The following is a 22,925-nucleotide window of genomic DNA, read 5'->3' as shown; positions in this document are numbered from 1 at the left end:
CCCCACCCCTCCATTGGCTCTCATCCCGATTCATGGAAACCAGTCACGGATTTTCCCTTTCACTGCAGACACAGAGCTGCGTGCAGCGAGCCCATGCGGGAGCTCGTGGCCCACGGGGTCGTGTGCATAGCTGCAGGGGGAGGGTGGGAAGACGCAGGAGCGTGAAGATGGCCTCACAGAGCTGAAAAGATTTAAAGCCTTTTGAGGGGCGCCTGGGTGGCTCAGTCGGTTAAGCGTCCAACTTCGGCTCAGGTCATGATCTTATGGTCTGTGAGTTCGAGCCCCGCGTCGGGCTCTGTGCAGATGGCTCAGAGCCTGGAGCCTGCTTTGGATTCTGTGTCTCCCTCTTTCTCTGACCCTCCCCCATTCATGCTCTGTCTCTTTCTGTCTCAAAAAATAAATAAACATTAAAAAAAATTTAAAAAAAAAATAAAGCCTTTTGAGACACGAACGCCAAAGCACAGAACGCGGGTGAGACCAAGGTCATCCGCTCGTTGTGTTGGCTCGGAGGCTGCGTCAGGCGGCTTTTCCTGGGATTTACTCCAGCCTCCCTTTGTGCTACTTTGTAGAACTTGTGCAGTGACTTTAAGCCGCTGTCTAGTCTGTGACCCCAGGAGAGCCACTTTCTTTGTTACCTGTCGGTTTCCCTGTATGGAAAATGAAGGAACTGGTCGAGATTGTTTTCCGGTCCCTTCCAGGCGTCACGTTCTGTGAAAAGAGGTGTTGATGTCTGCGTTTTGATAAAGCCTATGAGGAGCTCCATTCTGTAATGGACATAGAGCGGTATCGTTGCAGATTTTAAGAGCTGGTATTTTCAAAAGCTTAAGGAGTGGAGTTATTCTGATTAAGGGGGAAGGGTGCTTTGGGAGCTTTGGGATAGCTGTTCCTGAACATTCACAAAATGAGAAAGCTTGTGGAGTGTCAGTTACCTTCTTCATTCCTCCAGTTCTATGACCGTTCTTCTAAAAAAATGCACACAACAAAAATAGAGTGGGCAGTTGAGAATTGCCAGGAGGTTCCTATTGCCCCAAAAAGCTGTGTGTCTGGGGGTAGTGAGGGGTAGGTATTCCCTCAGGGTCTTGGATCCATTAAAAAGTACCTTTTGGCAGGAAATGAGGTGTAGAGAGTGGTAAGTAGTGAATTGTGTTTTTTCTTTTCTTTTCTTTTGTAATGTTTATTTATTTTTGAGAGCAAGCTCAAGGCTGGGGGGGTGGGGGGTTGGGCGGCAGAGGATCTGAAGCGGGGCTCCGGGCTGACAGCAGAGGAGACCCTGATGTGGGGCTCAAACTCACAAACCCCAAGATCTTGACCTCAGCTGAAGTCGGACTCTTAACCAACTGAGCCACCCGGGTGACCCTAATTGTGCTTTTTCTTAAGAAAAGAGGGCCGTGTAGCACTTCACTGGGATTTTTAAGACACTTTCATAAAGAAGTCAAAGCTGCGGACGTTTTTGTTTGGAAATGGTAGGACAAGATAGCTGACGTGAAAATTGATATAAAGTGATCTAAACATTCTCCTGTCTCCCGAAAGTGTGCTACAGCCGGTATGGAAGAAATGCAAACACAGATGCCCAGAAGTTTCCCAAATGGATAAAATTTTTTATAACTTGAACTTTGAAAAAGTAACATGACAGTTCGCTGGTGACCAAGGTTGCGATAGTTCCCCGCAGCAAGTTTCTAAGGGCAGCGGGTAATTCTCAAGAGAACGGTACGCAAGGGCCGGGGTAATGTGCTCTGGCGTGTTTTGTTTTGAACGCCCCATTTTCGGTAAATTCAGCATTCGTGTGTCAGGCATCCCTTGGGTGTCTGCTGTGTACCCAGCACACGGTAGGATGGCTCAGTGACTTAGGAGCTGTGCTCCGGGAGAAGCTCGGTGACACGGTGCCAGCATGGGCTCGGGCCCAGGCAGGACTGCCGTCTGGCTCCACACCCCCTGCGGCCTCGAGCAAGCCCCTTCTCCTTTCTGAGCACCATGAAGACCCCTGCCCTGTTTGCCTGCTGGCCTTCTCGTGTGTGCTGAAGAAGTATCAGGTGACAGCATCTGTAATTGCGGAAGCTCTTGCACTCGGAACTATTTCTGCTGCCACCGAAGTGTTGAGCACAGAGTGTGGCATCAGCACATAGTGTGTTCTCCGTCATGATTGTTAGCATTTTGTGAACATGTAGACCTGTCTTAAGTCTGTTCCCTATACAGCACTAGACTGGCGGCCCTCGTTTTTTCTCTCCCCTTTGCTGGTATGACCAGGGTTGGTGATGGGCGTGGTTTGTATTCAGGACAGCCTTCAGGGGCCTGTGGCCACTAGAGGGCACTGTGTCCTGTTTGTTCTTGGACACGCACCTGTCACTTGGGAGTTCGTAATGAACGGAAGGGTGGGCAGGATAAATGAGTAAATAAATGGAGGGAGGGGGAGCAGACAGGTGCATATGTGTGTATTGTGTGTAAGCGGGTGGTAATGAAGAATGAGTGATGAAGGAGGGCTCCAGCTGTGTCCAGGGTTGAGAAAATGCTCATGCTCAAAACTCCATGTGCAATAACTATACGGGAAAAGTGTTGTGACCCCATCCCTGCACTTGCTGCGAACTCCAACTTTCCCTCTTCTCTTTGGCAGATCCTACCTGGCTCTCCACCAATCTGGGCATCCTGACCTGTATTGAGTGTTCCGGAATCCACCGAGAGCTCGGGGTTCACTATTCCAGGATGCAGTCCCTGACGTTAGATGTATTGGGAACGTCTGAGCTTCTGGTAATTCTCAAATCATTGATTTTGAAATGAAAATGAATGCACCGAATTCTAAGTTTTCATTTTGGCGTTCGAACCCATTTTGCTTTCTTGCAATTCCCCTGGGCTGATGGTTGTTGATTTTTGCCAGATGGGTTTGGGCAATTAGAACCTCAGTGGTAATTCCTCCTTCTCAGCTACTGGTAGTTGAAGGCACTTTTTGTTGTAAAACCTTCTTCCTAAACGAATAAAGTGAAGTGACACAAAAAAGGAGAGCTGAGACGTGTGTACGACGTGGAATACGATGGCGACACGGTCTAGGTCACCCCATTCCTTAAACGCGTGCACAACGGAAAGCCCAGAGACAGTTGAGGGCTCGTTCTCCGGAGCCCCCAGCAGATCCCTGCTGAGTCTGTGGTCACGACATGGCTCAGGCCTCCGGCCCACTTTTCCCCTGCCTCTACTGTCACTCTCTGGGTGAGATTTCGGCCTCTGCTTTGACTGCCTTTGTTTCTAAAGAAGGCTTTCCTTTTTGGCTCAGTGATAACATATGAGCCGTGCAGCGTGGTATAGAAGGATACTGGGAGGAAAAGGCACATCACACTAGCTGTTTGGAGGCCACCTAAAATGGAGCTTTGGTGGACTGTTTTCAAAGCCTGTGATTGCTGGTTCAGAAGCAGTGTTTGAAATTCTTGGTGTAGCTGGGCACCGGGCAGTGAACATTAAGTGGATATAGATCGCTGTTGACTGTAATGAAAAGAGCAATCGTCTTGACAGGAAATCAATTATTGTGGTCAGTATACCTCTCAAGGGGCCATAAATTTTATTGATGACTACTCTAGAACCAGGGTCTGAACTTGTAATGCATTTTGAACTATCTTGTCAAATCTTCCTGGTCTTGGCAAAGGATTCCTTTATGGTCTTGAAAGGTGAAGTCGGGAGAAACGAGAGTGAATTCTGGTTGCCCGGTTGGTCACGTCCCTGATTACTTCAAGTTAAAAATGGAGCGCGACTCAGCAAGACTCAGGCAGTGTCTTCCTGGTTCCACAATGCCGTGCTTGTTACCGTCGTGATGCATTCAGCCTCCGCGGTGGAGCTGTGTGTGTACAAGAGGTAGCCTGGGTAACTGACTTCGGTTAGCCTTGAGATTCCCACGGTATATTTTCAAAGAAACACCAATTCTCAGGAAGCACTGGTAACCCATGGCAGTTGGTCTGCTGCCATACTGATTTCCTCAAAACAGCGGGAAGTGTTAAGTGATTTGTGGTGACATAATAATTGCTTATTTTGTACTAAGCACTTCTCAGAGCTCTTTATATGTATTAGTTCATTTGTCCTTCACTACAACCCAGCGACCTTGCTGTTTATCCCCTCTTTATGACAGAGGAACTGAGGCTTAGAATGTTTTAATGTACCCAAGGTTATATAGTTATGAAAGTGCCAGATCTAGGGCGGGACCCTTTAATCCAGAGCTCACGATTCACCTCTGAAGAGCCTGGAAAACGAACTGGTCCTTGTGGTGGCCTGTCCTGCTGTGTGGTGAGCATTTAAGCATCACTACTGTCCCTCCCTATCCCCCACTCCCCACCCTCCACCCCCCATCCCCCATCCCCCATCCCCCATCCCCAGCAAATGTTTAAGAAAAAGAAAGCCCTGCTTTGTAGTCAGCCGGTCCACAGATGTCTGTACTCCCGCCATGGCCATTTTCTCAAATCTGTGCCATCGTCAGTAACCAGCGTGAGTCACTGAATGTAACTGAGTTCACCGCACAAACACTGGTTGTCCGTGGCTTCAGAAACAGAATAGTAAAACGATTAGGAGGTGATGAGTTTTGAGCACTTATTACTTTGTTTTTAGTATAATTTACTTAACTAGGAGTTTATATAACGTAATTTTAATAATGGCTCTCGTGAGCTGGTCGAGGCTTGACCCCAGCACATCTGTTACACCTGCCTGCTTAAATGTGTCTCAAAAATTAAAATGATGGTCTTCATGAGACTCTTGCCTACTAAGCAGGAAAACACCAAAGAAGGTAGAAGGGAGGATGTTCATGTCTTGGTGAAACAGTGAGGTGGCTTCTGACCCCTGGTTAGAACCCTGGTCTTTATCTCCCAGAGCCTCTGTCTGCACCTCCTCACAGGGGGGGTTAACATTTGGCCAGCTGTCAGCCATTTTGAGCCATCAGGCAGAGACTGCTTATTTAGTATCTGCAGGTATTTTCAGAACCTGATCTCTGCCTTAGTTTCAGACTCTCCTGGTCTGCCTCACCCTCAGTTGTTGCAGAAAAACAGAGGGAAAAGGCCCCCGAGTCTTGTGGGGTTCTCCCCCCCCCCCTTGCCCCTCAGCTCTGCCTGTGTGGTCATCTGGTTGCTCATGGGAGGTGGGCATCTCCCCAGCCCCACCCACCGCGTGCCAGGACAGTGAGCCTGATGTCCTGCCCAGAACCCTTACCGCTCAGCCATTAAGTCAAGCACTGCATGGAGAGTGTTTGTCAGGGGTTAGGATTCATTTCTAAAACATGAGAAGTTCAAGCCTTTTTGAAGCACCCAGGTTATTTTTATTCTGCTTAGACAGTTGGATGCTTGAAAAGATGATCTCCTGAAGGCTTGACACATAGACCTGTGTGTGTGTGTGTGTGTGTGTGTGTGTGTGTGTGTTTAGAATTACGTTGGCATACAGTAAAGACTATGAGGGATTAGCTCTCATTATTCTCTACTTCAGAATGACTTTAACTGAATCCTTTCAGAAGAACAATCCACGTGTCCTAACGTATGAATCCACAGGGAGAGTCCACTCCGTTTTTCTGCTGCAAGTGTGAACATTGAGGATGTGCAGAGCAGGGACATCAGGGTCTCTGCTTGAGTTTGTCGTAGTGTGTGTTCTTGTGTAGCAAATGTTGATTGAGCCTCCTTGCACCCTATGAGAGGGTATAAGAGGTGGCCTGGAAAGTTGACTCCCAGCGTCTCCAGGGGAGAATCCTGGGCAAAGTTGCTTTACAGGTGCAGTGATTCTCTGTCCTTCAGGTAAGTCAGTCCTGGAGCCCGAATCTCAGGATGATGCGCTGTGATGGGCGCAGACTTTCATCCTTGGCTGACCCTAAACAGACCGTCACCACATAGATGGTCACTCCTGTCCTCCCATATGGCCTCACCGTGTTATTCGTCACGGTAAAAATCGTTTTGCTTAATTCCATAAATTACTTTCTGGTTTCGCATCTGCACGCTGTTCCCTTGGAAACACACGTGCTACGGAAACGTCATCATTTCCTTCTTTTTTTATTTTGGTTTCAGAGCATGCTCGATTTCCATGTTACCTGAACGGGTTTCGGCGGCAACCGTGAGGGTGGCTAGTTAGCAGTAATCTTCTCTTCCCTCTACCTGCTGTCAGAATCATGTCTTACTCAGTGGAAACACATGAATGCATGAAGCACTAGTTCGTTCTGGGAGATCACCCCACTTGAACTGGCCCTCTAGCGTGTTCGCTCAGTGTCCTCAGATTTCAAAGCAAACCCACTTTCAGAAACCCTCCTGGTAAATACAGATTTTGGAAAGGTAGATTCTCCTGCCCCAACACAGATCATTTCAGCATTGATTTCCAGCTCACGTGTAAGATAGTACCGTTGGTACTGGGGTCTTCGTATCATATGATCAGTTTGACCTCAAACATGAAATTAATAAAGGGAATTTTGATATTATGAAATTTTATTTGTGTCTGTAATTTTAAAATCTTCTTCCAAAGTCTTCTGTGAGCTCATAGCTCACAGCTGGAACCGCTGTTTCCCCTGGGACTGCAGCGAAGCTGCTCTCAGGACCCTAAGGGCAGCAAGAAATGTGGTCCCAGCTACCATTTATTGAGCAACTATTACACTCAGGCATTGTCCTAGGGTGCTTTACATACACTGTGTCTGACCCAAACAAGAACTCTGTCTTTAAAAATGAGGCCAGGGCTGCCTGGGTGACTCAGTTAAGCAGCCGACTCCTGGATTTGGGACCAGTTGAGAGATCAAAAGTCTGATTCATTGTTGAAAGAAGCCAGATTGGTTGATGAGGTTCACACAGGCGGGAACAGGAGGAGCCCACAGCCCCTCCTGTGTGTGTGGCGGTGCTGAGGCCCACAGTCACAGAAGTTCTTTCTTGTCATTTGCCCGCTCCTCCCCTCCGGGAGCGTAAGAGCAGGGAAGAAGGTCACAGCAGATTTCCCTCCCTCCGGAAACAGTAAAACGGGCAGGTTTTCCCCATCCTCACCCCAAACTTGGAAAACAATTTCTGGGTAAAATCTGAGGTCTCGGTCTGGGTCCGTAGGCCCGGCACAGGTCAGTGCTAAGAGTCTCCGGAAACACGCGACTCTGTCCCCATCCTCAGATGCTTCCGTGCAGTGAGGGAGAGGGACCCAGGGTTCCACGCAGGGTGTGTGTGGTGTCGTGGGCGTCTTGACCAGGCAGCTGTCCTGCTGACATACACCTGCTGTCTCCATACTCTGTGCTCAGTGTGGACTTCTTCCCCAGGCCCCAACACCGTGCATTTCTCTGTATTCACCCCTGTCTCGTTAGACCGAGCTCTCTCTGGGGCACGTGGGTGGCTCAGTTGGTTGAGCATCTAACTCTAGATTTCGGCTCAGGTCATGATCTCATGGTTCGGGAGATCGAGCCTCATGTCAGGTTCTGCACTGATATCATGGGGCCTGCTTGAGATTCTCTCTCCCCCTCTCTCTCTGCCTTCCCTCTGGTCATGCACGTGCTCTCTCAAAAAATAAGTGAATAAGGGGCGCCTGGGTGGCGCAGTCGGTTAAGTGTCCGACTTCAGCCAGGTCACAATCTCATGGTCCTTGAGTTCGAGCCCCGCGTCGGGCTCTGGGCTGATGGCTCAGAGCCTGGAGCCTGTTTCCGATTCTGTGTCTCCCTCTCTCTCTGCCCCTCCCCCGTTCATGCTCTGTCTCTGTCTGTCCCAAAAATAAATAAATGTTGAAAAAAAAATTAAAAAAAAATAAGTGAATAAACTTAAAAAAGAAAACAAAACAAAACAAAAAAGACTGAGCTCAGAGCTTCCCCCAAGCAGGGTTGTGTCTCATGCTCGGTACCGAGTGCATCTGAGGTCTCGGTGTGCGTTTGTGGACTGACCTGGGGCTGGGATTTGCGTTGCTGAGTGATGTAGCACTTAAAGTGCCCCAGACCTTCCTAGATCTGATCTGGCCCCGTGTCTGCCGCAGGGAGACCTCCAGGAGTAGGGGGGCATGTGTGTTGGGGGCTGCACAACACCAGCCTTCCTGGTTCCTTGGCTCCCGCCCACTGGGCCCGCTGGGACCCGCGTTTTCTCGACGTGACCCTGCAGCTTCCATCTGCAAATGCTTTGCTTTTGTTGATGATTCTAAAGGAGTTCTCTGCAGGCTGAACTGTTCGCTGGAACTTGGCAAAACTGTGAGGCGGCACATTTCTCTGCACTGGGCAAGTGTGACGCATGGATGCGGTGGCTCCCTGGACCAGCTGTCCCCTAGTAAACCAGCCAAGTCCAAGCAGAAGGGAGGCAGCTGACTCGCGGGGAATTCTCCTCCTCACGCCCCACCTCCCATCTGCTTACCACGGACTCAGAGGCATGCGGGGCCCTCGCTCGCAGAAGGGCGCTGGGGCCCGTTCCGTCACTTACCTTCTGAAGAGAGACGACTGTGCCTGGCGAGGGCACGGTGTCCACATTACACGGAAGGATGGGGTCATTCAGCCATGCCTGGCTCCAAACAGGGGCTCTGACCCTGAGGTTCAGTCCCGGATCTGACACTGACGATCCAGGAAATCATTGCGGGCGTTGGGTCCGTGGTACATGGGTGCTGTCACCTGGTGTGGTTGGCCATCAGCCTCATACTTGGGGAAACCACAGTGAGGCAGCCCCAGGGTTTTTTCCCCTGACAATGGCCTGAGGCCACCGGGCTGGGAATGAGGGCCCAGGTGGGGCTGCTTAGTGCCTGGTGCTCTGAGCCATCTAGGACACTGTGTTCACTTTACCAAGGACGGTAAAATCAGGAAGTGCATCGGACGGTTACTAAGGTGTCGCACATCCCTTGTCCGGCGGCGTCCCTCGCAATCCCATTTCACTGCTTCACGTTTCTCACCACCAGAAAGTTCAGGCTCCTCTAACTCAGATCCCCTTGGCTGTCACTTCAGTCACTTACCCCTGGAGAGAGAAGGGGTGCTCAGGCAGCCGTCTGATCTTCCAGAACATGCCCTGTGACCCTGTGTCCGCGTCACTGCTCGAGAACAGAGATATCAGAGGCTCCACGTGCCCCATTGTGCCCTGTTCAACGCGGGAGGTGAACTGTCTGTTCTCGTGAGAGCCCTGGGCCAGGTGCTGCCTTTCAGTTTGGTTTCATTAAACATTGAAGAAGCTAATCTCTGTCAGGTGCTGGGCTGGGTGCTCAAATAAGATGATTAAACCCCTGCTTTTAAGGAGCTCCTGCTCACCCAGGTTGTGCCTCCACTCAGGAGAGTGCCAGTTGCCATATTGTGCTTGACTAAGACAAGCCGCGACAGTTGTCTCCCTAGTCTAGCTGCATTGAACACACTGGCTCGTATTCGGGAAGCGTTGATTAAAATGTGTTCATTTAAATTTTAATGAATAAGAAAGTTGATCGTTGCATGAGGACCTTACATTTGGAACAAGTACATTTTTGTGCTTCGGTGTATGGAACCGAATTAGGCTTTCGCCTAAATTGCCCCACTCTATTATTTTTACGAGGTAGGTATCATCCCTGTTTTACTGGTGAGAAATTGAAACTCAGGTAAACTGACTTGCGTGTGGTCACAAAGCCAGGGAATAGAACCGTGATTTGAACCCGAGTCTTGACTTCCTGGCCCAGCACTCTCCCCTGGATGAGAGCCGCCTCCTTGCTGGCATAAATAGATCTTTTTAGGTCCATTTCAGTGGGAGCACTGGTTTTTTCAGGGGAGGGGATGAGGGTGGAAACTGACATTGGACCAAGTGACTGCCCCTTCCTGTCCACCTCGGTGCTTTATCCAGGGGACATTTTATAAGAACATTTCTCTGTAATAGACCTGCTGCTTCTTATCTCTAGTTTTATGAGTACCTTTGGGGTTTGGGTTTTGTCCATCTTTATTAACGGCAAACCACTTTATCGCTCTATTTCTTAGTGGCCATTAAATAAATCATCAACGCATGAGTAGTGTGCAGCAGTGGAATGCATTAATAATTGAGTACCCTGAAATAGACTTCTGCTTTTGCAGCTTGCCAAGAATATTGGGAATGCAGGCTTCAATGAGATCATGGAGTGTTGCCTTCCGGCTGAGGACTCGGTCAAACCCAACCCGGGCAGCGACATGTAAGTATGGACCTGCCTGGTTTTGTTTTCTGAGCAAAGACCGGCCTTGTACCCAAGCCCCGTGAGGCAGGACAGTAACAGGTTTAGGGGATCTCAGTCGTTGCTTCGTTGGGGAATAGATCACCCTGGTTTGTTTTGTTTTTTTCTCTGGCAAGTCACCTTTTTGGGCATCCAGATAAAAAAATTGGTGTGGCTGGTTTTCTTAGGAAGAAGCCACAGCAAGGCAGCTTTGGCCGATGCTCTAGGTCGATGACGGAGGAGTGAGGAGTGTCGCCCTCACTGGTGGCATATGGGTACCCCCTCACCTTCTGCATCAGGGGAGTTCAAGCCCCTTCCCTCTGCATAGATCCTAAAAATTTTCTTTAATGTTTATTTTTGAGAGAGAGGGAGAGAAAGAGAGCGAGCACAAGCGGGGGAGGGGCAGAGAGAGAGGGAGACACGGAATCCGAAGCGGGCTCCAGGCTCCGAGCTGTCAGCACAGAGCCCGACACGGGGCCCGAACCCACGAACCACAAGATCACGACCTGAGCCGAAGTCGGACGCTTAACCGACTGAGCCGCCCAGGCGCCCCTCTCTGCATAGATTCTGAGCCACGTATCCTTTTCTGGCCCAGTGTCCTTGCAGATGTGGAGAGTGTGCTGTTTTCTTCAACAAGAATTTTTTGTTCTTGTTTCACTTTTGACCCAAAACCTGACCGAGAAGCTTTGTGCCTCATGCATCCGGCTGGCCCGACGGGGCAGAGCTTACAGGAGATTTTCCTGCCAGTCTTATCAAATGGAGCATAAGTCACCCGGCTTACACTGGTCTTTGGGCTCGAGAGGTGGACGGAAGACTGGCAGGTCCGGGCAGTGGATGGCCTCTCTGCTCCAGGTGGCTGGAGGGTGATCACCTACTGTCATACAATGCAAGGTGGGACAGACAGACGGAAGGAGGGGTGTCCCCGGGGCAGTTAAAAGACCCAGCGCCTGCATTCGAGTGCTGAGCCTGGACCACAGTGATCCGGCAGGACAGGAGGGAATGAGAAAAATGTGATAAGAGAGAGTAGAAAAATTCTTTTACAGAGACAACATTGCCCTTGGAAGAAGGTTGAGAGGGGATTGATGGCACAGGTCTCCCCTAAAGGACATAAGGTGAGGAGCCGTGGACAGTGCTCTAGGAGTGGTTTTTCACATAGCAGGTGGAGTACAGGCCCTTGGCAAAGGCAGAGAATTTAAGTGTTTGTAACCAGTTTGTTGGGACCTGTCTTTGGGAAGCTGAGATGGTGGGATCTGTGTTCTTTTGCATTTGGGTGAGGTAACAATGCAGTGAGAGAGCCTAGACATGTACAGGCATGAACACACCGTGTTCGTGATACACCCCCTCAGGTATCGGGTATCTGAGATGAGCATTTGGTTGGTGTTGGATTAGAGTCGCTTCCTGTTGGAATCCTGTAGCAGATGCTGGCAATAGCGTTTTTGTGGGACTGGGTACGAGGCACGAGGCTAGGTTATTGTCCTCTCTGCATGAAGATCTGAGTTCGAAATCTGTATTCTTACCCAAACCTGGAGAGGCAGGTGGTATAGGACGTAGGACCTTAGCCAGTCGTGGGACCTGGGCAGGTTCCGGGGCTGCTCTGAGCTCTCTCCTCTAATATGGCAACCCTCGCCCGCTCACAGAGCCAGCGGAGTGGTCGTCAGGGGACAGTTGGGTAGGCCTGGACTCAGGTGGTGTCATCAGCTCTGCTCGCTCACCCTGGGTGTGGGCAGTAGAGGCGACCTAAGGGCTACACACCGATCCCACAAACCCTGAGAGATCAGGGTCCTCTCCGTTTAGCTTTCAATTGGAGGGTTACCCAGAGGTGAGCCAGCTCTTCCCGGGATTGCTGGAAGCTCCCGTTCAACAAAGGGAATGTCATGGTCTGGTATGCTGCATTTACTTACAGTCTAATCGACATACAGGGAAGGTGCCAGTCTCGCAAGTCGCCGTAATATTGATCAGTTTTGAGCAAAGCGTCTGATAAGTAATTTCTTCCAAGTACCAGGGGTGCCTTATAAAAGCAGAGAATTTGTTTACTCTGGGGCTCGATGTTTTGAAAACATGAACACGGTCTGCTTTGACTCCTTCAGTATAAACGTTCTGTCTGCATTGAAACACCCCCCACCCACCGCCAGCCTTGGCACAAATGAGAAGGAAGTGTAGCCCTCCCCCTCTTTTCTTTTTTTTTCCCCCAAATTGAGGGCGGATGGCCAGTGTGATGGCAAAACGCCACCTGCTTTCATACCTGCTCGGGTGAAGTTAACTGCTGGCCTGTCTGCTCCTGTAGCCTTTGGCTCTATTTTGAAAGCTTCCGTGCCACTTTATATCGTACCAAAGTATTTACACGTATTTCTCTAATAGATCGCATCTTCCTGGTTTTTGTATTTCCCACCGCAATATGTTGCTTGTGGTGGTTCAATACCTATTTAATGAATCAACAAGTCAAAGATAAAGTCCCAGCTCTGTGGCTATTTAAGTAAGCTGATATTTTACTTGCAGAGGAAAGGAGTGTATGCTTCTGGCTTTATCTCAGGACAACATACCATCTGCACACAAATCTGTTGACAGGGAAGGCGCAGACCCTCTAGTGGCCTATGAATCCCCAGATTTTGGATTTGGGGGTGGGTGTGGAGAGAGAGAAATAGGTGGGAGGGGGAAGCAGGCAGATTTGTGTCTGTTGATGGAGGCAGCGCTGTTCCTTTTCTGCGATTAAGGACCTTACACAGGCCCATCCTTCAGAAGGACGCGCCAAATGTGTTGTTATTTTAAGTTCATTGCTTTTCTCCAAAAGTCTAATCCTTTCCAAAACAACAAGAGGTGGGGAGGGGACCACGCTGACAGAGTAAATAAACTTCCTTCATGAAGCCGTGGAGCGTGGTGGTGCAAAGACCGGGTCTGTGCCCATGCTTGTGTGGGCGTGACCTCCGGGGGTCACAGAGCCCCGGATAGGTGAATAACATTAAGAACTCAGGGTCCGGGATGTCTTGAGCCCCTTCCAAGGAAGGCAGGGGGAGGTCACAGTGATGATTATCTCACAAGGGTTTTACTGAAACTACCTACAACTTCACAACTATCTGGTCCAACCGCTCATCATAAGAGACCTGGAGAATTTGAATCATTAGACAGGTTGTCACATATGGCACATCATCGAGCCCAAAACGTCACTAAGCAATTCCCCGCATGCCGCACTGTGCTAGGAGGCCCCCTGAGGAGAACCTGGACCCCGAGAGCAGGGGCGGCCCTCAGAGAGCTTCCCACTGTGTGCAGAAACAGAACTCTGGGTCCTCTTGATAGACTTCAGTTTACTTATCCGCAGGGGGGAGGCGAGAAAAGTTGATAGCATTTGTTGTGAGGACCAGATGAGACCGCCTGTCTCAGCTCGACCTGTAAGCCCAGGGGCTGGATGTTTGTGAGGTGACGCACGGAAAGTGTGTTAGCACACTTCATTAGCACCCAGGCAGTGAGTGTCGTAGGGCAGGCGGTCGGTAGTGGGGAGAGTAGCCCCCCCATCGCTGGGAGCCTGGCGTTGGCCTGCCCACTCCCAGACCTGCATCGCCCCCTGGGGCCTGCGGTGTTGACCTGAGGGGCTCAGTGGCTGACGGCAGACGCAGTTGGCACAGCCCTGGTGGCAGGATGGGAAGGAACAGTCCCTGAGCTGAGAAGAGCCGACCAGGTTCACTGTGAGGCCCCTCATCCCATGCTGTTGTGGTCCTTACAGCTGGCGTTTCCAGAATGCTGCGCTATCTCATGTAACCTGCAACAGCCCCGAGAGCAGGTGTGGTCACGGGAAGGGCTTGTCCCCTCGACAGGAAGCAGTGGAACCCGTTTGAGCAGCCGTCTGACTGGGAGCCCAGGCTCTGAACTGTGTGGTCTCCCAGAGCTGACCACCAGGCCCTAGCTTTTCCTTCAGCCTCCCCTGCCCAATTTCTTGAAATTCCAGTGTGCTTCACATTTTCCAGAAAGGAGCCAAGGGAATCAATCCTGTTGCGTCATTTTCTGTGCATCTGTTGACTAAAGTTAAGTTTTTGTATTGTCAGTGGAATTCAGTTTTCTCTGACATGCTTTATTGAGATACAATTCACATACCATACAGCTCGCCCATTTAAATGGAAATTCAGGGGCATCTGGGTGGCTCATCGGTTAAGTGTCCGACTTCAACTCAGGTCATGATCTCACAGTTCATGGGTTCAAGCCCCACGTTGGGCTCTGTGCTGACAGCTTGGAGCCTAGAGTTGCTTTGGATTCTCTCTCTCTCTCTCTCTCTCTCTCTCTCTCTCTCTCTCTCTCTCTGTCTCTCTGTCTCTCTCTCTCTCTGTCCCTCCCCCATTCACACTCTGTCTCTCTCCTCTCTCAAAAAAAATAATAAGTAAAACATTTAAAAAATAAATAAATGAGATTCAGTGACGTTCACCCTACTCACAGAGTATGCATCCATCACCACAGTCTGGAACATTTTTCTGCCCCCGAAACAAAATGCTGTGCCTGTCAGGCATCACCCACTCCACCCTCCCCTCCACTCCTTCACCCCCCACCCCCCAGCCCTGCTAATCTGCTTTTTGTCCCTATGAATTTGCCTCTTCCAGGCATTGCGTGTAAATGCGATCATACAGCATGTGGCCTTGTGTGTCCGTCTGGCCCCTTTTCCTTCGCACGATGTTTTCAGGGCTCAGCCATGATGTAGCCTGTGTCAGAGCTGTGTTCCTCGATGTGGCTGAACAGTACTCCGTTGTGTAGGCGGACCACGTGTGTTCGTCCCTTCACCGGCTGATGGGTAGCTGGGCTGCTTCCTGCCCCTTCTCACTTGATTGCCACAGGGAATTTCGTTTTTACTGTAGCTCTCAAAAATCCTGTCTACTTTTTTTTTTATTGTTGCAGCTGTTGTTTGTTAAGGTCCTCGGAGTAAAATGCTGAAAGTCCTCCTGACCAGGAGCTACTGTTTCTCTAGCTCTCCATTTTTAAAACATTTTTTTTTAATGTTTATTATTTTGAGAGAGAGAGACAGAGCATGAGCAGGGGGAGGGTACAGAGAGAGGGAGACACAGAATCCAAAGCAGGCTCCAGGCTCCGAGCTGTCAGCACAGAGCCTGGCGTGGGGCTCGAACCCACAAACCACGAGAGATCATGACTTGAGCCGAAATCAGACGCTTAACTGACTGAGTCACCCAGGCACCCCTTGCTCTCCATCTTTTAAGTTCGATCAGCAAGTTCCAGGGCTCTAAGGACCCACCATGTGCCCAGCAAATGTGTCAGTTCATGTATTTTTCCCAGTTCCTCGAGGGCATGTTTTACACGTTTGCACAAATAGGACCTGAGGCCTCAAGAGATGAAATGCTTGTCCCAGGACACACCGTCAGTATGGTGGGGGTGGGATCTGAACCCACACTTCTACTGGCCTCCCCGGAGTTGGTGCTGTTCCATGCTCCATGGGGGAGGTAGAGTCTGTGAACACAATGCCATGTGAAGGCCAGAAAATAGACCACAAAGGCTGACAGTTTGTTCTGGTTCATCAGATGTGTGGTGCGTTTTCTGCCAGGCACAGTGCCCACGAACGAGAAGATAACTGTCTTCCCTCTTTTTCTTTCCTTAATGTTTATTTATTTTTGAGAGAGAGAGAGAGAGAGCGCGAGAGCACAAGCCAGGGAGGGGCAGAGAGAAGGGGGGGACAGAGGATCCGAAGCAGGCTCTGTGCTGACAGCAATGAGCCCGACGCGGGGCTCAAACTCACAAACCGCGAGATCATGACCTGAGCCAAAGTCAGACGCTCAACCGACTGAGCCACCCTGGGGCCCACCGCTGTCTTCGCTCTCGAGGAGGGCCTCCCAGCCTGCCTAACCTGGCCAGTTACCGTTGGCACCTGAGTGAGGCCCAGTCACCCTGCACTGGGCCTCCAGGCCTCTTGTGTTGGAAACTGGAGGATTTCACTGCCCTGGGTGTCCCCGGACGCAGGCACTGCCAGGGTCACGCAGCAGATTGCTCCCTACCCGCCAGTGCTTCCTGCAAGGAAGGTGTGGGCAGGATTTTCTTTTCTTTTAACGGTTACAGATAATTGAAGGTTAGATATGTTTGAATAGAGGCCCTTAATCGTTTACAAGGCAGTTATGCTTGGTTTCAGGAATGCCAGGAAGGACTACATTACTGCCAAGTACATTGAGAGGAAATACGCAAGGAAAAAGCATGTGGATAATGCAGCCAAACTCCACAGCCTTTGTGAGGCCGTCAAAACCAGAGACATTTTTGGATTACTCCAAGCGTATGCTGATGGTGTGGATCTTACAGAAAAAATCCCACTGGCCAACGGACACGTAAGAGCACGGCTTGCTACTTTTACAAAAGAAAAGAAAGGGGGGGTGGGGAGTGGCAGGGCAGCGTCATCAGAAATGCTGAGAAAGTAGTATAATTCTCTGAAGGAAGACAACGTTGTGCTCTGGGGAGAGATTCATGGTTTATTCTTCTTCAACCAAAAATATGATGCCAGCCTTGGAAGGAAAGCCCATCCCCTGGGGGAGGGAGCATCTTCTCAGAGGCCAGAGGGTCCCGTCTCCTGGGTGCAGGGCGGCTGACGGCCAGACTTTGAGGAGCAGCTGCTGAGGCTTCCCTGGGAAGGAGAGCTCCCCAGCCTGCTCCCCACCTGTGTCCTCCTCCCCGAGGGAGCCGGAGTAGGAGGGATTCCCCCCACTTTCCTGGGAGAGCCTTGTGGAGAGGGTGGGGTCTCAGGGTAGCATGGGATCGAGCATGGCAGGATCGATCCCATAGGAAACCGGCTACCAGTGTCACAGCTCGGCATGTGTCCTAGTTCTCTTCCACGGGTGACCTTGTAGACACACGCTCACACTCCCTTGAAACCTCCTTGTCCTCATAATGGAGGTGCGGGATGCCAGGCGTTACCCCTTAGCAGCCGAGCACATGTTCTGTGGAGCCTGATATCCAATGTTTGAGAGAGAGACAGAGAGAAGTGAAGCCCAGGTGGCTCAGGGCATGCCCAGCTCAGAGCCCTGCCCCAGCCAGAGGACGGGGGAGTGGCCCTGGCTGGTTGAGCAGGCCCGGCAGGTGGATTGAGGGCCACCTCCCTCTTTGTCCCATGTTCCCTGTTCCATGGATATTGCCTTTGCCTCCAGCCCTCTCGCCCACCCACCCACCTGAGACCATCTTCCTCTGGCCGGTCCTCCCCCACCTGCCAGAACTCTTTCAGAAAAGGCAGTGGAGGTCATGTGTCCCCTGGTATAAATTGAAGACAGTCTGGGCATTAGCACTCCTGGCCTTGTCCGTAAATACAGAATGAAAAACTCTAATGTTATTTTTAAAGTAAGCATTTATGTTTATTCAGGCAGCAGGTATAAAAGATTGGGTATAAGAGGCCTGGGGAAACTTCCTAGGGTCTTTGGACGAAGACCCCACATGCACCTTATAGGCAACACCTCGTGTTGTTAGTGCAGAGATAGGAATATCAAGATTGAGGGGACTTCGAGGTGAACTCCCTGAATTTCTCATTATTTTCTGTGGAGAAAGGAGTCTCGAAATGGTCCCAAGAGCAGAGTTTGCTCTGGAGACTACAGAGACACCATATGTCTTAGAAGCATTTTGAAAGAAAGAATAAAAGGCTTTTGGAAGAGAGAGACACAATTTTGCTCACATTGAACACAAAACTGAACGCTCCCCTTGGAATTCTGGAATGTTTCTCTTTGGTCTTCAGGAGCCAGACGAAACTGCCCTGCATCTTGCAGTCAGATCGGTGGACCGGACTTCTCTCCACATCGTAGACTTTTTAGTCCAGAACAGGTAGGTGTTCCAAACTTAGGGGAGGCGTTTGATTTTGTTCCTTGGTGTTTCTGAGGAAGGATCAGGTTCCTGCCTCATTATGTGGCTGTGGGACAGGAAGTGAGCCATCAGGGGCCGGTCCTGAGAGACCCTGGGACGTGAAGACAGAGACCCTTCGTGGGATATCTGCAAGATCCGGCTTCTGGCGTCTGGGACTCAGCAGATCTCAGATCGATACCTCTGAATTCTGGGCTCTGGAAGGCAGGCTGTCCGTGGCCCCACAACCGCCTGTGTGCACAGGGCCATCCCCACACTCAGGTCCCTTGTGAGTGTCCCACAGGACCCAGGCGGGGTACCCTAGAGCAGTGGGGAGAGGTAACAGGGACACAGGGATCTATACCTGAGCCACCCGCCTAAGCTGAGATTGTAAACTGCAACACCGGGTTGTGGGCATTTTGTCTGGTTTGAAAAGTTGTTTCTATATCTTCATTAGAAGTAGCCTTTAAAGAACCTGTGCGCGCGCGTGTGTGTGTGTGTGCGCGCACGTGCACATGTGTGTGCACTGCATAGTCCTGCTGCTTGGTGCGTCCCACCTTACTCTGGTTTATCACCTGCCTGGCGGCAGCCAGCCAACCACAAACACCCGTTAAGGTGTATCTTGACTCCCTGATCGAGGTTTGGGGCGTGTGTTGCGGGAGATGCTGGTCACAGGCCGCTGACACGGCTCCAAACGGAGTGGAAAATTCCACAGTGCAACGGCAAGGTCATATTCAGCATTTCTGCCTTTCCCTGCTGTTGCTGGGGGAGCGAGTGAAGAAGTAGCCAGAGGCAGAGCGGCTGGGGGCCGGTCAGCAGTTTGCTGGACTCAGTGGAAGCCGCCCGCTGATGGAGCCCGAATGCCCACCCAGCGCCTAGCGCGCAACAGCGGCTCCGCGGACCCTGGATGAAACAGCTCAGTGACGTCATCCTCTCCCAGTGCAGGTTCTTGGAGGGTGAGAAGGGAAATCCTGGTTTCCTTTCTTCCAGAATGGAAGGGGGGCAGCAGGAAGAGGGGAGAGGTTAGAAGATGAAGCTTATTTTCACAGTGTAACAGGTTCTGTCCTGAGGAGAGCAGTGGATGTCTCCTCCTGGTGACCGTCCCCATCTGTCCTTCCCGGGGCCACAAAGCCCCACTGTCCCTCCTCCTCACGATGACAGCCACGTTTCAGGGCTTCGCCCACCAGGGGGTTGAGTGGCTTGTCCCACATCTGGGGAGCACGGTGCCTTTTGGGGTGCCTCTCTCCCTTTCTGGCCTTCTCCGCCATTGTTGCTGGCTCCCTGGTGGCCTTCCGCCACGGCTGCCTCACCCGCACGAGCGGGGATGCTGCCCTGTGCCCCCACCGCGGAGGGGGATTCGGAGAAATCCCCTACTGTCTGGTGTTGCTTGACTCTTCCCCTGCTCACCTGCCCGACCCCCTGGCCTTCCCCTCATTGCTCTTTCTCTTCTGTCCCCGTTCTTGGCCAGTGGGAACCTGGATAAGCAGACAGGGAAGGGCAGCACCGCCCTGCACTATTGCTGCCTGACAGACAACGCCGAGTGCCTGAAGCTGCTCCTGCGGGGGAAGGCCTCCATCGAGACGGGTGAGCGGGTGGCGCCGGCCTGGCCCCGTGCGCGGGCCCTGCCCTCCAAAGGCGGGGGGGCCTCTCCCCGCGTGCCCCGCATGGCTGCCGTGTCCCGTATTTGTCAGCAGTCGCCCTCCCTCTGATACATAGACCTCCCACCTTCGGCAGGTATTTTATAGGTTATGAGAAGCAGAGCTCAGGCCCCACAGACGACACTCACGCGGACGTGAATTTGAACAAGCTCTGGGGCGTCTTGCCCTCCTGTTCAGAACCCCCACCCAGCATCAGGCTTAGTCTCTTCCTGGCCCCAGGGTGGAAAATTTACTTACGGGGCAGTGAAGAGACACTGTTTACTGCCACTCATGGCACAGAGTCTCCTCCACGAGGGACCCTGATCTGTTGGGCCTTCATTTCTCCCTCCCGCGTGGGACCCTGACACGCTGGCAGCCATCCGAGGGCAGGTGGTGGTGACTGTGTTGGGAGGAAGTGATTTGGAAGAACTGTGGAACAGAGAGCAAAGAGAACACAAAGAAGGCACCACCTTCTTGAGTCAAGTTTCTTTTTTTTTTTCTATTTTTTGGGAGGGTGGGTAGAGGGAGAGAGAGAGATTTTGAAGCAGGTTCCTTGCCCAGCATTGAGCCTGACGCAACTGACACGGGGCTGTATCCCACAACCGTGAGATCATAACCTGAGCTGAAATTTAGAGTCAGATGCTTAACTGAGCCTCCCAGGTGTCTCTGAGTTGGCTTTTTTTTTTTTTTTTTTTTTTTTTTATTAATCAAACCTTGTTGGCAGAGGCTTATTTAGAAGAAAATGCACGGTTTCGGATTTGCAGACTGCTGAGGAGTGCCGTTCTGTGCCCATGGCCAACTCAAACGGTCTCCTGACGTCTCCCGACCGTGTTCCGCCACAGGTCTGTACGGTTACGAGACCAGTTCCGCCCCTGCTCCAGACTCACCGTGGGATTCGTTAATCGTGCTCACTTCGATTGAGTGCTGCTTCTCTGTACCTCTTTTAACTGCCTCCTGATAATCCGGCCTTCGCTTGTTTTTGTCATAATGCCACCCTTTGTTGCCCTGCCTTTTAGCTAACGAGTCGGGGGAGACGCCACTGGACATCGCCAGACGCCTCCGGCACGAGCACTGTGAGGAGCTGGTGAGTCTCCACCCGGTGTGGACGTGGCCAGGGGTCCCTTCCTGGGCCAGGAAGGGGCCCTGCCCTCTGCAAAGTGTGGACCCTAGAGGGGATAGCCAGGAGAAGGCACACTGGGGGGTCTTTCAAGAGGAGGTGGCCACCCCCTCGTAATGACACTTAGAACGCCAGTGGGCGTTTGCTGGTTGGACATGTTGATGGTGGTCCTGGCATTAATCTGGGGCAACAGGAGCAGAGATCCGGGGGCCACCACGGCTTTGGCTCATCCCTGGAGTCGGGAAGCCACCAGCTCCTCCCTTCACAGCAGCATCCAAAGCTGGTGTTCTTACTCTGTTCCCCAACCCCGAATCTTCCAGATGGTTCTGCACCATTGTTTCCTGTCCTGTTCTAGATCAGGCAGTGACAGTGCAGCTAGGGGGCAGAGCCCATGGGCTCAGGCGGTAGGGCTCCACCACCATGACTCGGGAAGGCCGCACCAATGCCAACTCTCTCGCTGTTTCCTTGTTTGTAAAGTGGAGTCCGCTCTACCAGTTCACAAGGTTGTTGTGGGAATTAGTGTTGCACTCAGAAGCTCAACCAGTGCTCGATAAAGAGAGCTATTCGTTGTAAATGTTACGGAAGTGTGGGATGAGTACCAGGTGCTATTCTAAGTAGTTGATATCCCCTAACTGGTTCAATCTTGATAGCCACCCATGACACGGTTTCTTCTGTTATCCCTATTTTACAGGTGAGGAAACAGACACAGAAGGGTTAAGTAACTTGCCCAAGGTCACACAGCTAGCTACTCTCTGGCTCTGGAGGACATTAAGGGCTAACGTGCTAAGAAAGGGATTTGCTTCTCTCCCGTGTATCTAAAATGGAACTAGCTATCTGTTCCCCGAGAGTATTGTGAAAATAGGCATTCACATCCTTTTCCTTGGGGCATCATCTTTAGTGCTGGTCAAGATGGTTGGGTTAACAGTGGAAACGTCCATTCTCTGTTGAGTTTGCTCCTGTGTGTGGTTGTCAGCACCTACAGGCCGTCCTTGAGACCTCGAATAGCCCTTGCCTGCCCACCGCCCTGTACCGTTTACAGAACACGAAAGGGCAGCTACGAGGTTTGCGTTTCAAGGTCCTCTGTGAAATAGGGAGGGGAGTTTCAGCCGGCCTCACCCTGGGGTCTCTGCCTCCCCCACCCCGTGCCACCCAGGGCTGCTCGCCTCGCGTGCAGTGTCACTGACGGCCCTTTGTCCTCTCAGCTGACCCAGGCCTTGTCTGGGAGGTTCAATTCCCACGTCCACGTCGAGTACGAGTGGCGGCTGCTCCACGAAGACCTGGATGAGAGCGATGACGATGTGGACGAGAAACTGCAGGTCAGTGCCCGGCCGAGGGACGCCAGGGGTGTCGTCATGAGCTTTGTTCTGAGCGGGGTGGATCCTGGCTTCTAATCTGCGCACAGAGCAGTTTTGGAGAAGTGGAGTTCGCTTTTTGCCTCCATTGATCTCAGTAGGTTTTTGGTTTCACCCTTCCCACAGCTGCCACCTGTCTCCCAGCTCTTGGGAACAAGGGAACATTCCTTGTGTCGTCGTCATTAGCTGCCCACCGTTTGATCTGAGGGAAAGAAAAGAAAGAAACGTGGAGTCTAGTGGGTTTTAGAGGAAGTCCTTGCACTGTGCATGTGATAAAGAGCCAGGGGCCCCCAGTGTCGCGGGTCATGTCCACTCATCAGCCGTTAAAACCTTAACTAGAATCATTAAATGGCCTTTAGAACTGTGGGTCCAACTTTTTCCTCTATTCGATGGGGTCACGGAAGCTTCGAGAGTCGAGAGAAGTTGACTCGGCCACAGTGAAGCTTAGTATTTAGAGACCAGCTTGGGGCCAGACTGAGGGCACTTGCCTCTGAGTCCAGTTCCCTGCCCATGGCACGCTGTCTTGCACACTTGGAGGGCTCCTGGCAGGTTACCACCTTCACACAGGTCTCAGAGCTGAGTCAGACTCCAGCAGGCGGACTCCAGAGCCCACACTCCTAGCTGCTGTGAAATTAGTGGAAAATGCCATGTAAACTTTCCTTTTTTCAAAAAAAAATGTTTTCTTTATTTTTAGAGACAGCGAGCACACAAGTGGGGGAGGGACAGAGAGGGGAGGGACAGAGGATCTGAAGCAGGCTCTGTACTGACCCCAGAGAGCCCGTCTGATGCAAGGCTCAAACTCACAAACCTGAGATCATGACCTGAGCTAACGTCGGACACTTAACCGACTGAGCCACCCAGGTGCCCTCCACGTAAAATTTCCTATTGAATATTCTGATGTGCATTGAGCCTGTCTGATTACATGTATATACGGCATTTCTGAAATTTCCTTGACTGTCCTCGTTCATGGAG

The 22,925-nt window shown here is 51.4% G+C and overlaps 1 protein-coding gene across 1 annotated transcript in view; it reads left to right on the top strand.

The window, feature by feature from the left end:
- Positions 1-22,925, top strand: part of ASAP2 (ArfGAP with SH3 domain, ankyrin repeat and PH domain 2) — a 146,216-nt gene that overhangs the window by 106,060 nt on the left and 17,231 nt on the right. Inside the window, exons 15-21 of the mRNA XM_047068041.1 lie at positions 2,609-2,742; positions 9,947-10,041; positions 16,169-16,358; positions 17,747-17,832; positions 19,316-19,431; positions 20,501-20,568; positions 21,804-21,917. Of these exons, the coding sequence (XP_046923997.1) occupies positions 2,609-2,742; positions 9,947-10,041; positions 16,169-16,358; positions 17,747-17,832; positions 19,316-19,431; positions 20,501-20,568; positions 21,804-21,917 (803 nt within the window). The remainder of the gene's footprint in view (positions 1-2,608; positions 2,743-9,946; positions 10,042-16,168; positions 16,359-17,746; positions 17,833-19,315; positions 19,432-20,500; positions 20,569-21,803; positions 21,918-22,925) is intronic.

Source organism: Lynx rufus, unplaced genomic scaffold (genome assembly GCF_022079265.1).
Source record: "Lynx rufus isolate CCGP_SWC_20201006 ecotype Redwood Valley unplaced genomic scaffold, mLynRuf1.p SCAF_8, whole genome shotgun sequence".
In the NCBI taxonomy this organism is placed as follows: domain Eukaryota; kingdom Metazoa; phylum Chordata; class Mammalia; order Carnivora; family Felidae; genus Lynx; species Lynx rufus.
This window is presented reverse-complemented; position numbering and strand designations above follow the sequence as displayed.